This window comes from Saccoglossus kowalevskii, chromosome 20 (genome assembly GCF_978046115.1).
Source record: "Saccoglossus kowalevskii chromosome 20, keSacKowa6.1, whole genome shotgun sequence".
NCBI lineage: Eukaryota > Metazoa > Hemichordata > Enteropneusta > Harrimaniidae > Saccoglossus > Saccoglossus kowalevskii.
In genome coordinates, this window is record NC_140660.1 from 15105731 (window position 1) to 15128900 (window position 23170).

At 35.4% G+C, this 23170-nt stretch overlaps 1 protein-coding gene and 1 long non-coding RNA gene across 2 annotated transcripts; both read left to right on the top strand.

The window, feature by feature from the left end:
- Positions 1-599: 599 nt before the first annotated feature.
- Positions 600-9112, top strand: LOC146730043 (uncharacterized). Its single transcript, XR_014927899.1, has 3 exons — positions 600-689; positions 8709-8807; positions 9035-9112. It is a non-coding gene; the product is annotated as an uncharacterized LOC146730043 (long non-coding RNA).
- A 443-nt stretch (positions 9113-9555) lies between these two features.
- LOC102807626 (transient receptor potential cation channel subfamily A member 1 homolog) lies at positions 9556-16142 on the top strand. The gene is made up of 5 exons (XM_085494397.1): positions 9556-9594; positions 10925-11023; positions 13762-13896; positions 14948-15055; positions 16035-16142. Exons 1-5 carry the CDS (start codon positions 9556-9558, stop codon positions 16047-16049), a joined length of 396 nt encoding a protein of 131 aa, XP_085350523.1. The 3' UTR covers positions 16050-16142.
- Positions 16143-23170: the final 7028 nt, after the last annotated feature.

Consider the following 23170-nt stretch of genomic DNA (forward strand, 5'->3'; position numbering starts at 1 on the left):
GGTTATGCAGAGTTCTAATGTGTTTAGGTTTATAAGTGTGGCATATGGCATTACGTTTGGTCAATATCAATCATGTTTCTACATCTACCAAAGCATGTAAGATTATACAGTCATTACCTAGCAGGTCAGCATAATGTGCAATACATTTGCATAAACTGCAATTTATGTGATATATGAATTATGATTTGAGCCGTGATTGGCTAGGTTTCTTTATTCTGTTTAACATTGTTTATGTATGCTATGATAATTGTATCTCATGTCAGTCGGGACATTGTGCAGTCAAACAGTTTACACTGTGTTTACAACATTAAACATGGTATTATTATATTTGTTTCAGGACAACAAGACTCCACTTCAATATGCAGTAGAATTTTATTGTTCTGAATCAGTTGTAGCATTGGTGTCAGCAGGGGCCAAAGTAGATGTAGTTAATGAGGTAATTGGAAATATACTTTTAAATTCATGCTTTCATACAACTGCACATTGTGTATTAAAATGAGTCATGTCAGGCCTATTTGTATGGTCTGAAAATTTACTCTACACCATTTATGTAATTTAACACAGTTACTGTATTATATTTGTTTCAGTACACATATAAGACTCCACTTCACTATGCAGCAGGAAAAGATGATAATAAATCAATTGAGGCATTGTTGTCTAAAGGAGCAAAAGTAGAAGTAGTTGATAAGGTAAATTCACTACGTTCAATTACCCACCATAGACTCCGGTCAGTCAAAATGACTATTTTTAACTGTAGGCATTAATTCTGCCAATGACGGAGAGATAGAATCTAGATCAGGGGAAGCCCCATGACCCCAAGATTCTTTTTCCTTACATCACGAACCACGTGGCCGAGCCCATATGGCGGCCCCATTAGGGCTGGATACTTACTCTGCTTTTTCTCCGCATCGAGTGGCGATCAAGTCTAGCGTCTCTGCCTGGATCGCCTGCTTTTTTCCTGTCCGGGTTTCTAATATGTTAAACCTACGGAGTCCACTTTGGTGAAAATTCAGGGGGTGTCATCAGCACACTACACTGCAAATACAGTAATCAGTTGTCTAATATGCTAAACCTAGGGAGTCTACTTTGGTGAAATTACAGGGGGTGTCATCAGCACACTACACTGCAAATACAGTAATCAGTTATCTAATACACTAAACCTAGGGAGTCTACTTTGGTGAAATTACAAGGGTGTAATCAGCACACTACACTGCAAATACAGTTAAATCAGTTATCTAATATGCTAAACTTAGGGAGTCCACTTTAGTGAAATTACAAGGGCGTCATCAGCACACTACACTGCAAAGACAGTAATCAGTTATCTAATATGCTAAACCTAGGGAGTCCACTTTAGTGAAATTACAGGGGTGTCATCAGTACACTACACTGCAAAGACAGTGATCAGTTATCTAATATGCTAAACCTAGGGAGTACACTTTAGTGAATTTACAGGGGTATCATCAGTACACTACACTGCAAAAACAATGATCAGTTATCTAATATGCTAAACCAAGGGAGTACACTTTAGTGAAATTACAGGGGTATCATCAGTACACTACACTGCAAAGACAGTAATCAGTTATCTAATATGCTAAACCTAGGGAGTCCACTTTAGTGAAATTACAGGGGTGTCATCAGTACACTACACTGCAAAGACAGTAATCAGTTATCTAATATGCTAAACCTAGGGAGTACACTTTAGTGAAATTACAGGGGTATCATCAGTACACTGCACTGCAAAGACAGTAATCAGTTATCTAATATGCTAAACCTAGGGAGTACACTTTGGTGAAATTACAAGGGTGTCATCAGCACATTACGCAGTAAAGACAGTAATCAGTTATCTAATACCCTAAACCTAGGGAGTCCACTTTGGTGAAATTACAGGGGTGTCATCAGTACACTACACTGCAAATACAGTAATCAGTTATCTAATATGCTAAACCTAGGGAGTACACTTTGGTGAAATTACAGGGGTTTAATCAGCACACTACACTGCAAATACAGTTAAATCATTTATCTAATATGCTAAACCTAGGGAGTCCACTTTGGTGAAATTACAGGGGTATCATCAGTACACTGCACTGCAAAGACAGTAATCAGTTATCTAATATGCTAAACCTAGGGAGTACACTTTGGTGAAATTACAAGGGTGTCATCAGCACATTACGCAGTAAAGACAGTAATCAGTTATCTAATACACTAAACCTAGGGAGTCCAATTTGGTGAAATTACAGGGGTGTCATCAGTACACTACACTGCAAATACAGTAATCAGTTATCTAATATGCTAAACCTAGGGAGTACACTTTGGTGAAATTACAGGGGTTTAATCAGCACACTACACTGCAAATACAGTTAAATCATTTATCTAATATGCTAAACCTAGGGAGTCCACTTTGGTGAAATTACAGGGGTATCATCAGTACACTGCACTGCAAAAAAGTAATCAGTTATCTAATATGCAAAACCTAGGGAGTCCACTTTGGTGAAATTACAGGGGTGTCATCAGTACACTGCACTGCAAATACAGTAATCAGTTATCTAATATACTAAACCTAGGGAGTCCACTTTGGTGAAATTACATGGGTGTCATCAGTACACTGCACTGCAAAGACAGTAATCAGTTATCTAATATGCTAAACCTAGGGAGTCCACTTTGGTGAAATTACAGGGGTGTCATCAGCACACTGCACTGCAAATACAGTAATCAGTTATCTAATATACTAAACCTAGGGAGTCCACTTTGGTGAAATTACAGGGGTGTCATCAGTACACTGCATTGCAAAACCAGTAATCAGTTATCTAATATGCTAAACCTAGGGACTCCACTTTGGTGAAATTACAGGGGTGTCATCAGTACACTGCACTGCAAAGACAGTAATCAGTTATCTGATATGCTAAACCTAGGGAGTCTACTTTGGTGAAATTACAAGGGTGTAATCAGCACACTACACTGCAAATACAGTTAAATCAGTTATCTAATATGCTAAACTTAGGGAGTCCACTTTAGTGAAATTACAAGGGCGTCATCAGCACACTACACTGCAAAGACAGTAATCAGTTATCTAATATGCTAAACCTAGGGAGTCCACTTTAGTGAAATTACAGGGGTGTCATCAGTACACTACACTGCAAAGACAGTGATCAGTTATCTAATATGCTAAACCTAGGGAGTACACTTTAGTGAATTTACAGGGGTATCATCAGTACACTACACTGCAAAAACAATGATCAGTTATCTAATATGCTAAACCAAGGGAGTACACTTTAGTGAAATTACAGGGGTATCATCAGTACACTACACTGCAAAGACAGTAATCAGTTATCTAATATGCTAAACCTAGGGAGTCCACTTTAGTGAAATTACAGGGGTGTCATCAGTACACTACACTGCAAAGACAGTAATCAGTTATCTAATATGCTAAACCTAGGGAGTACACTTTAGTGAAATTACAGGGGTATCATCAGTACACTGCACTGCAAAGACAGTAATCAGTTATCTAATATGCTAAACCTAGGGAGTACACTTTGGTGAAATTACAAGGGTGTCATCAGCACATTACGCAGTAAAGACAGTAATCAGTTATCTAATACCCTAAACCTAGGGAGTCCACTTTGGTGAAATTACAGGGGTGTCATCAGTACACTACACTGCAAATACAGTAATCAGTTATCTAATATGCTAAACCTAGGGAGTACACTTTGGTGAAATTACAGGGGTTTAATCAGCACACTACACTGCAAATACAGTTAAATCATTTATCTAATATGCTAAACCTAGGGAGTCCACTTTGGTGAAATTACAGGGGTATCATCAGTACACTGCAGTGCAAAGACAGTAATCAGTTATCTAATATGCTAAACCTAGGGAGTACACTTTGGTGAAATTACAAGGGTGTCATCAGCACATTACGCAGTAAAGACAGTAATCAGTTATCTAATACACTAAACCTAGGGAGTCCAATTTGGTGAAATTACAGGGGTGTCATCAGTACACTACACTGCAAATACAGTAATCAGTTATCTAATATGCTAAACCTAGGGAGTACACTTTGGTGAAATTACAAGGGTGTCATCAGCACATTACGCAGTAAAGACAGTAATCAGTTATCTAATACACTAAACCTAGGGAGTCCAATTTGGTGAAATTACAGGGGTGTCATCAGTACACTACACTGCAAATACAGTAATCAGTTATCTAATATGCTAAACCTAGGGAGTACACTTTGGTGAAATTACAGGGGTTTAATCAGCACACTACACTGCAAATACAGTTAAATCATTTATCTAATATGCTAAACCTAGGGAGTCCACTTTGGTGAAATTACAGGGGTATCATCAGTACACTGCACTGCAAAAAAGTAATCAGTTATCTAATATGCAAAACCTAGGGAGTCCACTTTGGTGAAATTACAGGGGTGTCATCAGTACACTGCACTGCAAATACAGTAATCAGTTATCTAATATACTAAACCTAGGGAGTCCACTTTGGTGAAATTACAGGGGTGTCATCAGTACACTGCACTGCAAAGACAGTAATCAGTTATCTAATATGCTAAACCTAGGGAGTCCACTTTGGTGAAATTACAGGGGTGTCATCAGCACACTGCACTGCAAATACAGTAATCAGTTATCTAATATACTAAACCTAGGGAGTCCACTTTGGTGAAATTACAGGGGTGTCATCAGTACACAGCATTGCAAAACCAGTAATCAGTTATCTAATATGCTAAACCTAGGGACTCCACTTTGGTGAAATTACAGGGGTGTCATCAGTACACTGCACTGCAAAGACAGTAATCAGTTATCTGATATGCTAAACCTAGGGAGTCCACTTTGGTGAAATTACAGGGGTGTCATCAGCACACTGCACTGCAAATACAGTAATCTGTTATCTAATATACTAAACCTAGGGAGTCCACTTTGGTGAAATTACAGGGGTGTCATCAGTACACTACATTGCAAAAATAGTAATCAGTTATCTAATATGCTAAACCTAGGGAGTCCACTTTGGTGAAATTATGGGGTGTCATCAGCACACTACACTGCAAATACAGTAATCAGTTTTCTAATGTGCTAAACCTAGGGAGTCTACTTTGGTGAAATTACAGGGGTGTCATCAGCACACTACATGCAAATACAGTTAAATCAGTTATCTATTATGCTAAACCTAGGGAGTCCACTTTGGTGAAATTACAGGGGTGTAATCAGCACACTACACTGCAAATACAGTAATCAGTTCTCTAATATGGTAAACCTAGGGAGTCTACTTTGGTGGAATTACAGGGGTGTAATCAGCCCACTACACTGCAAATACAGTGATCAGTTATCTAATATGCTAAACCTAGGGGTTCTACTCTGTCATTTTCAAGCACAAACATATAATCACACCAATCAAATTGTAAGATTGAATATTAGGGATGTCAATGTGAGTGCAAATATTGAATTATGTAATTAGATATACATGGTCAGTAATGTAGATGTGCATCATTCAACAGATAAGATGCTTATATTATATTTAAAATTCCACTGCAATTATTCTAATAAAATTATGTACTTTTTAAATAAACCAATCAAATATAGCACTATTAAACAGGTGCTTAATTCCTCGGACACAATTTATTATAAATGGGAATAATTTGGTAAAAAAATATGATCTGGTTATGCAAAGTTCTATTGTGTTTAGGTTTATAAGTGTGGCATATGGCATTATGTTTGGTCAATATCAACCATGTTTCTACATTTACCAAAGCATGTAAGATTATACAGTCATTACCTAGCAGGTCAGCATAATATGCAATACATTTACATAAACTGCAATTTAGTATTATAATAATATTAATTTACAACACGTTGAGGGGATGCGCCATGATTTTCATGATAATATTAGGCAGGGAAATGTAAGTAAAGCTGCAAATAATTTAGTTGATATTATATATGCTTGTAACACACATATGATGCACAAACCTAATTATGTTGGCAGGTCATATTTTAACTCCTGGTTTGACAAGGAATGTTGTACTACTAAAAGAGAAGTAAATCAAGCATTGAATCGTTTCAGAAATTGTAGAAGTCAGGCTACCTTAGACTATTATTTGCAGTCTAAATACTCATACAGGCAACTAGTTCGTGATAAGAAAAATAATTATCAAAGAAAAAAACGTGATGAATTTTTAAAAATGGCGATACAACCTAATTCAAAACAATTTTGGAAGAGTTGGAAATCTAATAGGCCCAATGTGCCAGACAGTATATCAGAGGTTGAATGGTTTAACTATTTTAATGATTTATTTAACCCTCTAACCTTGATGGAGGACGAAAATCAAAAAGAGTTTTTCGCATCAATCAAAAACTACATGGATGATTTAGAAGATAATGCGGTGTTAAATAACGAATTAAATGTTTCTGAATTTGATGGGCCTATTTCTTTGGATGAAATTAGGGAAAATTTAAGTAAATTAAAGACAAATAAAGCCCCAGGACCAGATGGTATACCCACAGAATTTTGGAAAAATGCTCCCATAGAAATCCATGAAATGTTATTTATTTTATACAACAAGGTATTTGACCAGGGAATCTTTCCTGATGAATGGGGTAGGGGATTAATATCGCCTGTATACAAGAAGGGAAATAAGGATGACCCCGGTAATTATAGGAGTATTATGTTATTAAACGTCATAAGTAAAATTTATACAAGTATATTAAGTAATAGGTTAAATACCTGGTTAAAACATTATAATGAAATTGTAGAAGAACAAAGTGGTTTCCAGAAACATAGAAGCACATTAGATAATGTTTTCATTTTACGTACTCTTGTGGAAAAATATGTCTTTCAGTTAAAAGGTCGTTTCTATTGTGCATTTGTGGACTATGAGAAGGCCTTCGACAGGGTACATCATTGCTCATTGTTTTACAAATTATCGAAGACCGGTCTCAAAGGCAAATTATTTAATTCCTTATATTCAATGTACCAGCATGTAAAGGCAGCAGTGAAAACTCCCTGGGGGGTAACTAACTACTTTAATATTAGTATGGGTTTGCAACAGGGCTCTGTGATTTCACCTCTTTTATTTTGTTTCTACATTAATGATCTTCATGGGGCTTTTCAACGAGGTCATGAAAGTGTAGTTTACCTGTGTGCTTTGAAATTGTGTTACCTATTGTATGCAGATGACCTGGCTCTGTTTAGTAGTACACCCATTCGTTTACAACGATTATTGAATAATTTGGCAGACTATTGTTCAAAGTGGAGACTTACAGTGAACCTTAAGAAAACTAAAATTATTGTTTTTCGGAAAGGGGGTCGTTTAAAAAACAGTGAAAAATGGTTTTGGAAGGGTAAAAGCATTGAAACTGTTTCAAAATATAATTATTTGGGGGTTATACTTTCCAGTTCTGGAAAGTGGTACCAGGCACAAAAATATGTTTCTCAACAGGCCAGTAAAGCACTTTTTTGTTTGGAAAAAAAGATACAGAATCTGGGTGGTGTGCCGCCTGATGTTGCTTTTCGTATATTTGATTGTAAAATCCTCCCAATTCTCCTCTACGGTAGTGCTATTTGGGGCACTCATTCTGATATTAATGATGTGGAGAGAGTACACAATAAATTTTGCAAATTTTTACTAAGTGTTAGTTTGGTTGCCACTAATTCCGCTGTTAGGGGAGAGTTGGGTCGGCATTATCTTAGAGTGTATGTAAATGTTGAAATTATTCGTTTTTGGTTAAAACTAATACGTGATGTTTCTCCACATATTTTAAAAGAATCGTATAAATTTCAACTTAATATGGCAGGAGCAGGTGCTATTTGCTGGGCTTTGACAGTTAAAAATCTTCTCTATAAATATGGTTTTGGACATATTTGGATTGACCAATATGTAAGTAACTCTATTGCATTCCTGGAACTATTTAAACAGAGGTGCTTTGATATTTCCAGACAAGATTGGAGCTCTGAAATTAATAGAAGTCTCAAACTAGTAACTTATTGTAAGGTGAAACATGAATTAACATGTGAGAAATATCTTACAAATATTGGTCAGTCTTATGCAATATATAGAAATGCTTTATGTAGATTAAGGATCTCGTCCCATGTACTACAAATTGAAAAGGGTAGGGCCAGTGGTACTCCACGTAACCAGAGGTTGTGTCCTTTTGGCTGTAATGTAATTGAGGACGAATACCACTTTACATTAGTTTGTCCCAAATATAGCTCCCTAAGGTTGAAGTTTATTGCACAGTATTACTTCTCCCCACCTACAGAGATAAAGTTTATTTCATTATTTCAGAATCAAACCCCATATATACAATTAAACCTTGGTAAATTTATATTTTATAGTTTTCAAGTACGTCAGCTTATGCTTGAAGAGAACACTTAATTATGCAAATGTTATGTATTATGATTTTATATTTGTTTTTCTTTACTTGTTTCTGCGACCATTCCAATCTAATTTATTATGTATTTATTTGTATCTGTACATAAGGCCAATGGCCACAGTACGAAATAAAGATATATATATATATATATAAACTGCAATTTATGTGATATATGAATTATGATTTGAGCCGTGATTGGCTAGGTTTCTTTATTCTGTTTAACATTGTTCATGTGTGCTATGATAATTGAATCTCATGTCAACCAGGAAATTGTGTAGTCTGACAGTTTACACCATATTTACAACATTAAACATGGTATTAATATATTTGTTTCAGTACAACAAGACTCCACTTCACTATGCAGTAGAACATTATTGTTCTAAATCAATTGTAGCATTGGTGTCAGCAGGGGCCAAAGTAGATGTGGTTATTGAGGTAATTCAAAAATATTTTTAAATTCATGCTTTGGTGCCAATTGTATATTGTGTATTAAAATGAATCATGTCCGGCCTACTTGTATGGTCTGAAAGTTCACATTACAAATTCATGTTTCTACTATTTACATATTATGTAAATAAATTATGTCAGGCCTGCTTGTATATTCTGAAAGTTTACTCTACACTGTATTTGTGTCATTTAACACTGTATTATATTTGTTTCAGGACAACAAGACTCCACTTCACTATGCAGTAGAAAAAGGTGATAATAAATCAGTTAAGGCATTGTTATCAGCAGGGGCAAAAGTAGAAGTAGTTGATAAGGTAATTTAAGTAGTTCATATGCTGTTCATATTACTACCCCTGGTAATTCATGAATTATGTTAGGCCTGCTTGTATGGTCTAACCATTTACTCTACACTTTAATTACATCATATTCATATCAAGTGACATCATTGTAATTACTCAGTATTGATAGGAAACGTAAATTGTAAGACAGTTATACTACTTGTTGGTCCTAAACCTAAAATATTTAGTAACTGAAAACATATGTAGTGCAAAATTTATAAAATCTCCCTTGAATTGAAACCTGAATTCAGTATATCATAGCAGCCTCCTATAAAACACGATGTGATTATAAGCAATGTATTTTACACACATTGGGACCATATTAAACACTATGCAGCAAGACAACTTTGATTATATTTGCCAGATGAGTAGATGACTGGATATGATTTCCAAACAATATGGGTTCAGACAATGACTTGTTATTGTTATTAAATTGGGTTCGTTTCGTCCGTCCATCCATCCGTACGTACGTACGGAGTTATATCTCGGACACCCATTGACAGATTTCATTCAAACTTTACATGAAGACAATACATAATGTCTTACATATGTGCGTCAAGTTACTTTATGATCGGAGCAAAAAATGGCTGACTGGCGGCCATTTCTGATGTAAAATTTGCTATTTATGATACCTAAACGTGTCCGCAGCAGTTTCTAGGAGATGACTGGGCTGATTTGGATCAAACTTGGTACGATGATCATACATACTTGGTTATAGGTGCACGCAATTTTTTTCGTGATTCGAACAAATATGGCCGACTGGCGGCCATCTTGTTTTTCATGGTATCCATGCTACTTTATCTATCTGTTTAATTTTTTTACGAAGGTAGTATGCCAAAAGATACATCTGCACCAACATGATTTTTGTGATTCAATTCAATATAGCTGGCTGACATGCAATTTTTATGTAAAAGCGCTAAATCGTATTTTTTACATGTCCGGAGCTGTTTCTCAGAGATGACTGGGCCGATTTGGATCAAACTTAGTATGATGATCATACATACTTGGTTATAGGTGTACGTCAATTATTTTCGTGATTCGAACAAATATGGTCGACTGGCGGCCGTCTTGTTTTTCACGGTACCCATGCTACTTTATCTGTCTGTATACATTTTTTACGAAGGTAGTATGCCAAGAGATACATCTGCACCAACATGATTTTTGTGATTCAATTCAATATGGCTGGCCGACACCCAATTTTCATGTAGAAGCGCTAAATCGTCATTTTTACATGTCCGGAGCTGTTTCTCAGAGATGACTGGGCCGATTTGGATCAAACTTGGTATGATAATCATACATATTCGGTTATAGGTGCACGTCATACTTTTCCCATGATTCAAACAAATATGGCCGACTGGCTGGCCAACTACACCATCATTATTTTTGTGATTCGATTCAATATGGTTGACTGACGCCAAAATTTCATGTAAAAGTGCTAAATCGTCATTTTTACATGTCCGAAGCTGTTTCTCAGAGATGACTAGGCCGATTTGGATCAAAGTTAGTATGGTGATCATACATATTGGGTTATAGGTGCACGTCATATTTTTTCTGTGATTCGAACAAATATGGCCGACTGGCAGCCATTTTGTTTTTCATGGTATCCATGCTACTTTCTTTTGAATGCAATGAATGTTTCTCTTTATATTTTGTACAAAGATAGTATTCCAAGAGATACATCTGCACCAACATTATTTTTTTGTATAGTCTGAAAGTTTACTCTACACTGTATTTGTGTCATTTAACACTGTATTATATTTGTTTCAGGACAACAAGACTCCACTTCACTATGCAGCAGGAAAAGGTGATAATAAATCAGTTGAGGCATTGTTATCAGCAGGGGCAAAAGTAGAAGTAGTTGATAAGGTAATTTAAGTAGTTCATATGCTGTTCATATTACTACCCTGGTAATTCATGAATTATGTTAGGCCTGCTTGTATGGTCTAACCATTTACTCTACACTTTAATTACATCATATTCATATCAAGTGACGTCATTGTAATTACTCAGTATTGATAGGAAACGTAAATTGCAAGACAGTTATACTACTTGTTGGTCCTAAACCTGAAATATTTAGTAACTGAAAACATATGTAGTGCAAAATTTATAAAATCTCCCTTGAATTGAACCTGAATTCAGTATATCATAACAGCCTCCTATAAAACACTATGTGATTATAAGCAATGTATTTTACACACATTGGGACCATATTAAACACTATGCAGCAAGACAACTTTGATTATATTTGCCGGATGAGTAGATGACTGGATATGATTTCCAAACAGTATGGGTTCAGACAATCACTTGTTATTGTTATTAAATTGGGTTCGTTTCGTCCGTCCATCCATCCATCCATCCGTACGTCCGGAGTTATATCTCGGACATCCATTGACAGATTTCATTCAAACATCCATAGATAGATTTCATTCAAACTTTACATGAAGACAATACATAATGTCTTACATATGCGCGTCAAGTTACTTTATGATCGGAGCAAAAATGGCTGACTGGCGATCTGCACCAACATGATTTTGTGATTCAATTCAATATGGCTGGCCGACACCCAATTTTCATGTAAAAGCGCTAAATCGTCATTTTTACATGTCCGGAGCTGTTTCTCAGAGATGACTGGGCCGATTTGGATCAAACTTGGTATGATGATCATACATATTTGGTTATAGGTGCACGTCATACTTTTTCCATGATTCAAACAAATATGGCCGACTGGCTGGCCAACTACACCATCATTATTTTTGTGATTCGATTCAACATGGCTGACTGACGCCCAAATTTCATGTAAAAGTGCTAAATCGTCATTTTTACATGTCCAAAGCTGTTTCTCAGAGATGACTAGGCAGATTTGGATCAAAGTTGGTAAGGTGATCATACATATTGGGTTATAGGTGCACGTCATATTTTTTTCTGTGATTCGAACAAATATGGCCGACTGGCAGCCATTTTGTTGTTCATGGTACCCATGCTACTTTCTTTTGAATGCAATGAATGTTTCTCTTTAAATTTTGTACAAAGATAGTATGCCAAGACATACATCTGCACCAACATTATTTTTTTGATTCAATTAGATATGGCTGGCTGACACCCAATATTTATTTAAAAGCACTATAAATCGTCATTTTTACATGTCCGGAGCTGTTTCTCAGTGATGACTAGGCCAATTTGGATCAAAGTTGGTATGAAGATCATACATATTGGGTTATAGTTGCATGTCATATTTTTTCTATGATTCAAACTAATATGGCTGACTGGTGGTCATTTTGTTTTTCATGATACCCATGCCTACTTTCCCATGAATGCAATGAACATTTATGTTTAAATTTTGTACAAAGACAGTATACCAATAGATACATCAACATGAACGCATTGGGGCCCATATTAAACACAATACAGCATGACAACTTTGCTTATATTTGCTGGATGAGTTGATGACTAGATATTATTCCCTAACAGTATGGGTTCAGACAATCACTTGTTATTCACTGATGAAAAGCTTTTTTATTTCCTTCAATAATATAACAGTATGCCAGGCACTTATGGCATATACAGACAAATTTCAAGATAAAGTGAGTTCTAATTATGATCATAGCATGGCTATATGTGAGGCTCTTCAAGTCATCAGAAATAAGCCAGGCTTTTTAGTCATTTGGAACTGAAATATTTTCCAGCTCAGATTTACAATTTCATCTTTAACAGAACTTACAATTCTGACTCACCACATCATCAATCCACTGCACTGCAAATTCAGTAATCAATTATCTAATATGCTAAACCTAGGGAGTCCACTTTGGTGAAATTACACATGGTGTTATCAGCACACTACAGGGCAAATACAGTAATCAGTTATCTAATATGTTAAACCTAGGGAGTACACTTTGGTGAAATTACACAGGGTGTCATCAGCACACTACACTGCAAATACAGTAATCAGTTATCTAAGCAAGCACATACATAATTATCACATTGTAAGATTGAATATTAGGGACGTCAATGTGTGTGCAAATATTGAATTATTGAGTAGATCATTCAACAGATATGATGTTTATATAATTTTTAAAATTCCACTGGAATGATTCTAATCAAGTTGTGTACTATTTAAATGAATATATAACTATCATCTAAACAGGTGCTTAATTCCTCAGATGCAATTGATTATAAATGAGAATAATTTGTGAATTGTGCCCTTTAATGGTAAAAAGTAATTATTTCTGTCAAATGACCAATATGTGCAAGTAAGAGGATATAATGATATCTCTGCAAGTCTACAATAAAAGTGACATCAGATTGGTTATCCATAGAACCCTTTAGTGTGCATCATGAACGATGAACTTTATGTTCACATAATAGTTACATACTGGTTATTTGTAATAACCAAGGAGAGACATTAACTGAAGGCAGTTATTGATTATTTTTTCCATGTGGCCACAGTAAAATGGAAACACAATTGTTCTTTCAGGGTTATAATTAGTATTATGACAATCAGCGTTTTTTGTGATAAACGTGTTATTTGTGTCAGACGTTGACATATAGGTTAGATGAATATCAGTGACAAGGGTTTATGTAGTGTGATATAAATATTATTATTTCAGAGGGGAGAGAATGCTCTCAACATGGTGCTTTACTATCCAAATACCGTGTATGGATTTAATGACGACATGAAATTATCTGCAATAAATGTCATGAAGTTGCTTTTAGATACTAATATACCCTTGGACAACGTCGATGTAAGTTTTGTCTTAATTGATTTACCATTGTGTTATTTACATGCATGCATTATTTTACACTTAATACAATTACAGTCTTGTATTGTTAAATATCATCACTTGAATTGTCCAATAATTAGATCCATAGTACATGGTAATTTATAAACACGTGTATTAATTTTACCACTTGAACATTCAACAGAGAGTTAATAATTCTTAATTATATTAATGTACAAATTTATATAAAGATTTTTGACTGTAAAATTTTACCAATATTGATGTACGGCAGTGAAGTTTGGGGTTTTGGGGTTATGTTTACTAATGTTACCATTTCCAGTATAAAGAAGCGGAAAACAACCGTAAATGTTGGTCTTTCCAACTCAAAGAACTACTATTTTTGCACGGTTTTGGTTTTGTTTGGTTAAACCAGGGCGTGGAAGATAATTGTTCCTTTTTGTCTCTATTCACCCAAAGAGTCCATGATATGTATAAACAAACTTGGTTTACAGATCTCAACAACTATCCTAAACTTGATAAATACAGAGATTTTAAGATCGATTTTGGATGTGAACAATATTTGCATTTAATAAAGGATAACAAGTTACGCTCTGCGCTATGCCAGCTTAGAACGTCATCTCACAACCTTGGGTTGAATCTGATCGTAAATTAAACCGAGAAATATGAGAATCTGTAAATTATGTAATTTAGGGTTGGTTGAGGATTGAATACCATTTTTGCCTTGTATGTCCACGTTACGAAAATCTTGGAAAGAAATATGTTATCAGTCAAATCGGACTAACGGAAAATTTCTTCGTTTAATGCAGTTTAACAACTTATCTGTACTTCAAATTTCAAAATTTATATTCTATGCTTCTAAACATAGAGAAAATCTACTTAACCAGTTATGACTAGTAGATTCAACAATTATTTAAAGGATTCCTTCCTTTTCTATTTTTGATTTATCGTATCATAGGCTTGAGGCCATTGCACTAAATACAATTCATTTCATATCATATCATAATTCTTAAAATGTACATTTATTACCTGTTTATTTCTACATCTTATATTACAGCGTCACGGTAAGACACCATTACAGTATATTGATTCCAACATAAGGTCAGCTGGTACGAAAACTGATTTCTACAAAGAAGCTAAACTATTACTACTAAAAGCAATACAGGTAAATCAATATAAAACCTTCCACTATATTTGACTTTAAAATATCCTGGTTACCTTCCTGATAGTTTGTGGATGCTTCAACCCTCATCATAACCGTCTGGAAATGTTTAGATTTTCACTCTGCATTCATTAGATATTAACTGTGATGTTGATTGGATCATACATTTCTACTCTGAATATATCAATTTCCAACAAGTAGATGACAGATGCACGTTTGCCTGCACGCTGTATCTGCTGATAGTTGTCATAGACATAACAGTGTAACCGCCAATCTTTGTGATATTGAAATTATAAATCACATGATTAATCAGCAAAATCTCTAAATATTTCCAGACTGTCGCAGAGATTGTCAAATGACCCACATAATAATAGGAAGGTTATCATGATAACTTTATAAATATAAACACATCAATTTTAGTATTCATGAGTGAATTTAGTGTTTTAATTTATATGTGATGTGTGAACACATCAAATGTTCAAATGTTTCATCCACAAGATTCATCTCCAATATGCGCGTATTTTACCTCAGTAGACATATAATATTTTGCATATATGACAAACTTGACATTGAATTCAAGAACTGATTCAATATGGTTCATAAATAACAATGAGTGTGTCATATTATCATACAATCTGACACTGGCAACAATAGAATTAGAATTCTATTATTGTTATCAGTGTCAGTTCTTAACTGTAAACATATTCCATTTGAATGGGTTCCTAATTTGGTATTTGTTCTTCATGTTTACTTGATTTTCAGACAATTTCCTTTGTTTCTAATGAGTAATTGAAATTTTGTACAGTGCACCTAATCACCTCATACACATATGTTGTGTGGTGTTAGGTAAAGGTTTATTTATTTAATTGCTTAAGTTTGAGTTCACATGATACTCCTGATTAACTAGTGTTATTACAAAAGATAAAACATGTTTTGTTTACATATCTAATCATGTTTACATGTTCTATTTGTATTTTTATAGCGAAAGGGAAACTAGTGATTTGATGACACAGGGAAAAGATAAAGTCGATACCACGAAGACATATCTCAAGTAAAGTTAATAAATTTCCTTTTGACCGAAACCTAAGAACTGAGAGAATGAGACTGAATAAGCAATACAAAAAACTTATTAAACTGAAGAAGAACAAGTGCGAAGAAAAACTCTTACAAAATTTACTAAATTTGGAAAATCACAATCCTACAAGTTTTTGGAAAATTATTAAACAAATTCAGGATTTTAATAATCCCACAAATCATCAACAAACCCCTTCAATTTCATCTACAGAATGGACAAATTATTTTTCATCTCTTTACAATATAGATACTGCAAATAATTCTGTAATTGATTCTGAGGTAAAATCCGTACTTAAAGAATGCCAAGTTAATCAAACCATTAACCCTGATCTCGTTAAAGAAATTAGCATTCAAGTGATTAATTGGGCTATTAAAAAAACAAAAACAGGTAAATCACCTGGCCCAGACACAATCATTAATGAAATGTTTAAATGTTCAATCCCAAAACTGCAATTATGCATAAAGAAATTGTTCAACCAAATACTATCAAATGGGAATTTCCCATCCCACTGGAACACCAGTTATTTAATACCATTACATAAATCTGGTGAAATTACAGATGTTAATAATTATAGAGGAATTGTTCTTTCAAACTGTGTATCAAAATTATTAAATATTATTCTAAATAATAGGCTGCAAAATTATCTTGATAAGCAAAATTATTTTCAAAAAACACAGTTTGGTTTTCGAAAGGATCATAGAACAACTGATAGCATTTTCATCCTAAAATCCCTAATAAATAAATATATCAATAAAGCAGGTAAAACTCCATATTTGTTTGCCTGTTTTGTTGACTTACGTAAAGCTTTTGATAGTGTTTGGCGCGATGGGATGCTTTATAAACTGGTGAAAGCAGGTATTACTGGGAAATTCTTCCAACTAATAAGGTCAATGTACTGTAATACCAGTTATGCTATCAAAACAAATAATGGTTACACTAAACCATTTGTATCAGCTAGTGGGGTTAAACAGGGGTGTAATTTAAGCCCACTTCTGTTTAACATATTTATAAATGACTTGTCTGATAATATATATTCAAATTCTGTTAGTTTGGAAAATACATGTTTCAACTCTCTGCTTTTTGCAGACAATATTGTAATATTATCAGATTCAGAGACAGGACTCCAAAATAGTATTAACAAATTAAACAGTTATTGTGAAAAGTGGAAATTACAGGTAAATATCAATAAAACTAAAATCATAATATTTAATAAAAAGGGTAGAATCATGGGTCATAATTTTAATTTTTATTTAGGTAATAGGCAAATACAGATAGTTTCCACTTATACATACCTAGGAATTATCTTTCATAGCAGTGGAAACTTTAAACTAGCAATAGATAACTTAGTGATGAAAGCACAGCGAGCCCTAGGTGCACTAAGACAGACACTAAACTTGCACAATTATACCATTTCACCAAAAAATGCCATACAACTATTCAGAAGTACAGTTCTGCCAATCATATTGTATGGATCAGAAGTATGGGCAGCTTTTAACTTTAAATTATTTAAATAAAAAAATTGTAACATTATTGCAAATGATTCATTCATTCAAAAATTATTCAATGACAAATTACAATTTGAACAACTGCACATCAAATTTTGCAAGCAAACACTTGGTGTACATAAAAGGTCCAGTAACATTGCTTCCAGAGCAGAGCTTGGAAGCTACCCAATCATCACTGATATATGTACACAAATGCTAAAATACCAAAGAAGAATATTAAATTCAGAATGCAGTCCATTGGTTCAATGTGCATTCAAGTCAGAAAGCAAACTAAATGGCAACACCTGGACAGCATTTGTGAACAAATTACATGAAATAACAAATGTACATGATAATTCAGAATTCAGTAGTATACAAACAAAAATGAAATTACAGAAAACCTATATTGATAACAAGTGGTTGCCAGCACTCCAAAAAACAGAAAATAATAAATTACGCATTTACAAGATATTTAAATCAAAATATGAATTTGAGCCATATCTAGAACTTGTAAAAAATATTAGTCATAGAACAAGTATAACCAAATTTAGAATCTCTGCTCATACACTGCCAATTGAAAGGTTAAGATACAAAGGCATGCCTTCAGAGGAAAGAATTTGTAATTTGTGTGAAGACAAGGCTATTGGTGATGAAATACATGCAGTATTGGTTTGTAAGAACCAAAGGTTAATAACTAGTCGTACACAATTTATTAATACTTTGTCATTGTATAATGATAGTCTACTAACATTATCGGAACAAAACATGTTCAAACAAATTTTAAAGTTCATTACCAACATTAGGGTACATTAAAGTTCATTACCAACAGCCTGGGAAAATTCATCAATGATATTTTAACAGAAAACAAAAATTAAACTTTTAATATTTAACATTTTTTTTTCTAACATTTATTTTATATTTCTACAGTGTTTGTTTATTTGTTATTTGTTTGTGTGTTTATAAAGTAATGTATATTGGCCATAGATTATGTATTTTCCATGCATTTTTTTGTGTCAAATAAAATATACTATACTATACTATACTATACTATACTATACTATTTCTGTGGCCATGGTGGTGTTGGAAAGACAACTCTCAAGGAAACACTTAAAAGGGTAAGGGTATTATTCTGACATGGAAGAAGGTAAGGTTATAATCCATGACATGTCATCAGTCATCACCAAGATTTATGTCATATACGAAGATAAGGTTGTAATCCATGACATGACATCAGTCATCACCATGGTTTATGTCATCGATGAAGGTAAGGTTGTAATCCCTGACATGTCATCAGTCATCACCATGATTTGTGTCATGGAAGAAGGTAAGGTTGTAATCCCTGACATAGCATCAGTCATCACCATGATTTGTGTCATGGAAGAAGGTAAGGTTGTAATCCCTGACATGGCATCAGTCATCACCATGATTTATGTCATGGAAGAAGGTGAGGTTGTAATCATTGACGTCATCAGTCACCACCATGGTTTATGCCATGGAAGAAGGTAAGGTTGTAATCACTGACATGTCATCAGTCATCACCATGGTTTATGTCATGGAAGAAGGTAAGGTTGTGATCCCTGACATGTCATCAGTCATCACCATGATTTATGTCATGGAAGAAGGTAAGGTTGTGATCCCTGATATGATGTCATCAGTCATCACCATGGTTTATGTCATGGAAGAAGGTAAGGTTGTAATCCCTGACGTCATCAGTCACCAGCATGGTTTATGCCATGGAAGAAGGTAAGATTGTGATCCCTGATATGATGTCATCAGTCATCACCATGGTTTATGTCATGGAAGAAGGTAAGGTTGTAATCCATGACATGACATCATCAGTCATCACCATGGTTTATGTCATGGAAGAAGGTAAGTTTGTAATCCCTGACATGGCATCAGTCATCACCATGGTTTATGTCATGAGAGAAGGTAAAGTTGTAATCCCTGACATGGTATCAGTCATCACCATGGTTTATGTCACGGAAGAAGGTAAGGTTGTGATCCCTGATATGATGTCATCAGTCATCACCATGGTTTATGTCATGGAAGAAGGTAAGGTTGTAATCCCTGACGTCATCAGTCACCAGCATGGTTTATGCCATGGAAGAAGGTAAGATTGTGATCCCTGATATTATGTCATCAGTCATCACCATGGTTTATGTCATGGAAGAAGGTAAGGTTGGAATCCATGCCATGACATCATCAGTCATCACCATGGTTTATGTCATGGAAGAAGGTGAGGTTGTAATCACTGACATGTCATGAATCATCACCATGGTTTATGTCGTTGAACAAGGTAAGGTTGTAATCCCTGACATGTCATAAGTCGTCACCATGGTTTATGTCATGGAAGATGGTAAGGTTGTAATTCCTGACATGGCATCAGTCATCACCATGGTTTATGTCACGGAAGAAGGTAAGGTTGTAATCCCTGCTATGATGTTGCATCAGTCATCACCATGATTTGTGACATGGAAGAAGGTAAGGTTGTAATCCCTGACATGGCATCAGTCATCACCATGATTTATGTCATGGAAGAAGGTGAGGTTGTAATCTCTGACGTCATCAGTCACCACCATGGTTTATGTCATGGAAGAAGGTGAGGTTGTTATCACTGACATGATGTCATCAGTCATCAACATGGTTTATGTCATGGAACAAGGTAAGGATGTAATCACTGACATGACATCATCAGTCATCACCATGGTTTATGTCATGGAACAAGGTAAGGTTGTAATACCGGACATGGTATCGTCAGTCTTCATGAATCATCACCATGATTTATGTCATGGAAGAAGGAAAGTTTGTAATTGCTGACATGTCATCAGTCATCACCATGGTTTATGTAATGGATGAAGGTATGGTTGAAATCGCTGACATGATGTCATCAGTTATCACCATGGTTTATGTCATAGAACATGGTAAGGTTGTGATCTCTAACTTGTCATTAGTCATCACCATGGTTTATGTCATGGAAGAAGGTAAGGTTGTAATCCTTGATTTGATGTCATCAGTCATCACCATGGTTTATGTAATGGATGAAGGCATGGTTGAAATCGCTGACATGATGTCATCAGTTATCACCATGGTTTATGTCATAGAACATGGTAAGGCTGTGATCTCTAACTTGTCATTAGTCATCACCATGTTTTATGTCATGGAAGAAGGTAAGGTTGTAATCCCTGACATGGCATCAGTCATCACCATGGTTTATGTCATGGAAGAAGGTAAGATTGTAATTAATGACATGTCATTCATCACCATGATTTATGTCATGAAAGAAGGTAAAGTTGTAATCCCTGTCATGGCATCAGTCATCACCATGGTTTGTGTTATGGAAGAAGGTAAGGTTGTAATCCCTGACATGGCATCAGTCATCACCATGGTTTATGTCATGGAAGAAGGTAAGGTTGTAATCCCTGACATGTCATCAGTCATCACCATGGTGTATGTCATGGAAGAAGGTAAGATTGTAATCACTGACATGTCATCAGTCATCACCATGATTTATGTCATGGAAGAGGGTAAGGTTGTAATCCCTGATATGATGTCATCAGTCATAATCATGATTTATATCATGGAAGAAGGTAAGTTTGTAATCCCTGATGTCACCAGTCATCACCATGGTTTATGTCATGGAAGAAGGTAAGATTGTAATCCCTGACGTCATCAGTCATCACCATGGTTTATGTCATGGAAGAAGGTAAGGTTATGATCCATGACATGTCATCAGTCATCACCATGGTTTATGTCATGGAAGAAGGTAAAGTTGTAATCCCTGACGTCATCAGTCTCCAGCATGGTTTATGCCATGGAAGAAGGTAAGATTGTGATCGCTGATATGATGTCATCAGTCATCACCATGGTTTATGTCATGGAAGAAGGTAAGGTTATAATCCATGACATGTCATCAGTCATTACCATGATTTATGTCATGGAAGAAGGTGAGGTTGTAATCCCTGATATGATGTCATCAGTCATCAACATGGTTTATGCCATGGAAGAAGGTAAGGTTGTAATCACCGACATATCATCAGTCATCTCCATGATTTATGTCATGGAAGAAGGTGAGGTTGTAATCCCTGTATGATGTCATCAGTCACTACCATGGTTTATGCCATGGAAGAAGGGAAGGTTGTAATCACTGACATGTCATCAGTCATCTCCTTGGTTTATGTCATGGAAGAAGGTAAGGTTGTAATCCCTGTCATGACATCAGTCATCACCATGGTTTATGCCATTTACGAAGATAAATTTGTAATCCCTGACCTGACATCAGTAATCACCATGGTTTATGTCATGGAAGAAGGTAAGGTTGTGATCCCTGATATGATGTCATCAGTCATCACCATGGTTTATGCCATGGAAGAAGGTAAGGTTGTAATCACTGACATGTCATCAGTCATCACCATGGTTTATGCCATGGAAGAAGGTAAGATTGTAATCCCTGACATGTCATCAGTCATCACCATGGTTTATGTCATGGAAGAAGGTAAGGTTGTAATACCTGACGTCATCAGTCACCAGCATGGTTTATGCCATGGAAGTAGGTAAGATTGTGATCCCTGATATGATGTCATCAGTCATCACCATGGTTTATGTCATGGAAGAAGGTAAGGTTGTAATCACTGACATGTCATCAGTAATCACCATGGCTTATGCCATGGACGAAGGTAAGATTGTAATCCCTGACATGTAATCAGTCATCTCCATGGTTTATGCCATATATGAAAATAAGGTTGTAATATATAACATGACATCATCAGTCATCACCATGGTTTATGTCATGGAAGAAGGTAAGGTTGTAATCACTGACATGTCATGAATCATCACCATGGTTTATGTCGTTGAACAAGGTAAGGTTGTAATCTCTGACATGTCATAAGTCGTCACCATGGTTTATGTCATGGAAGATGGTAAGGTTGTAATTCCTGACATGGCACAGTCATCACCATGGTTTATGTCACGGAAGAAGGTAAGGTTGTAATCCCTGATATGATGTTGCATCAGTCGTCACCATGGTTTATGTCATGGAACAAGGTAAGGTTGTAATCACTGACATGACATCATCAGTCATCACCATAGTTTATGTCATGGAACAAGGTAAGGTTGTAATACCGGACATGGTATCGTCAGTCTTCATGAATCATCACAATGATTTATGTCATGGAAGAAGATAGGGTTCTGATCCCTGACATGTCATCAGTCATCACCATGGTTTATGTCATGGAAGAAGGTATGGTTGTAATCCCTGAAATGACATCAGGTATCACCATGGTTTATGTCATGGAAGAAGGTAAGGTTGTAATCCCTGACATGACATCAGTTATCGCCATGGTTTATGTCATGGAAGAAGGAAAGGTTGTAATCCCTGACATGTCATCAGTCATCACCACGATTTGTGTCATGGAAGAAGGTAAGGTTGTAATCCCTGACATGGCATCAGTCATCACCATGATTTATGTCATGGAATAAGGTAAGGTTGTAATCCCTGATATGAAGTCATCAGTCATCACCATGGTTTATGTCATGGAAGAAGGTAAGGTTGTAATCCTTGAC

Excerpts from the sequence above, each read along its gene's own strand:
- LOC102807626 (XM_085494397.1), top strand. The coding sequence starts at position 9,556 with ATGGGTTCAGACAATGACTTGTTATTGTTATTAAATTGG. Across the intron at positions 9,595-10,924 it reads TGTTATTGTTATTAAATTGG|GACAACAAGACTCCACTTCA; the intron begins GTTCGTTTCGTC and ends TATTTGTTTCAG. Across the intron at positions 13,897-14,947 it reads TACCCTTGGACAACGTCGAT|CGTCACGGTAAGACACCATT; the intron begins GTAAGTTTTGTC and ends CTTATATTACAG.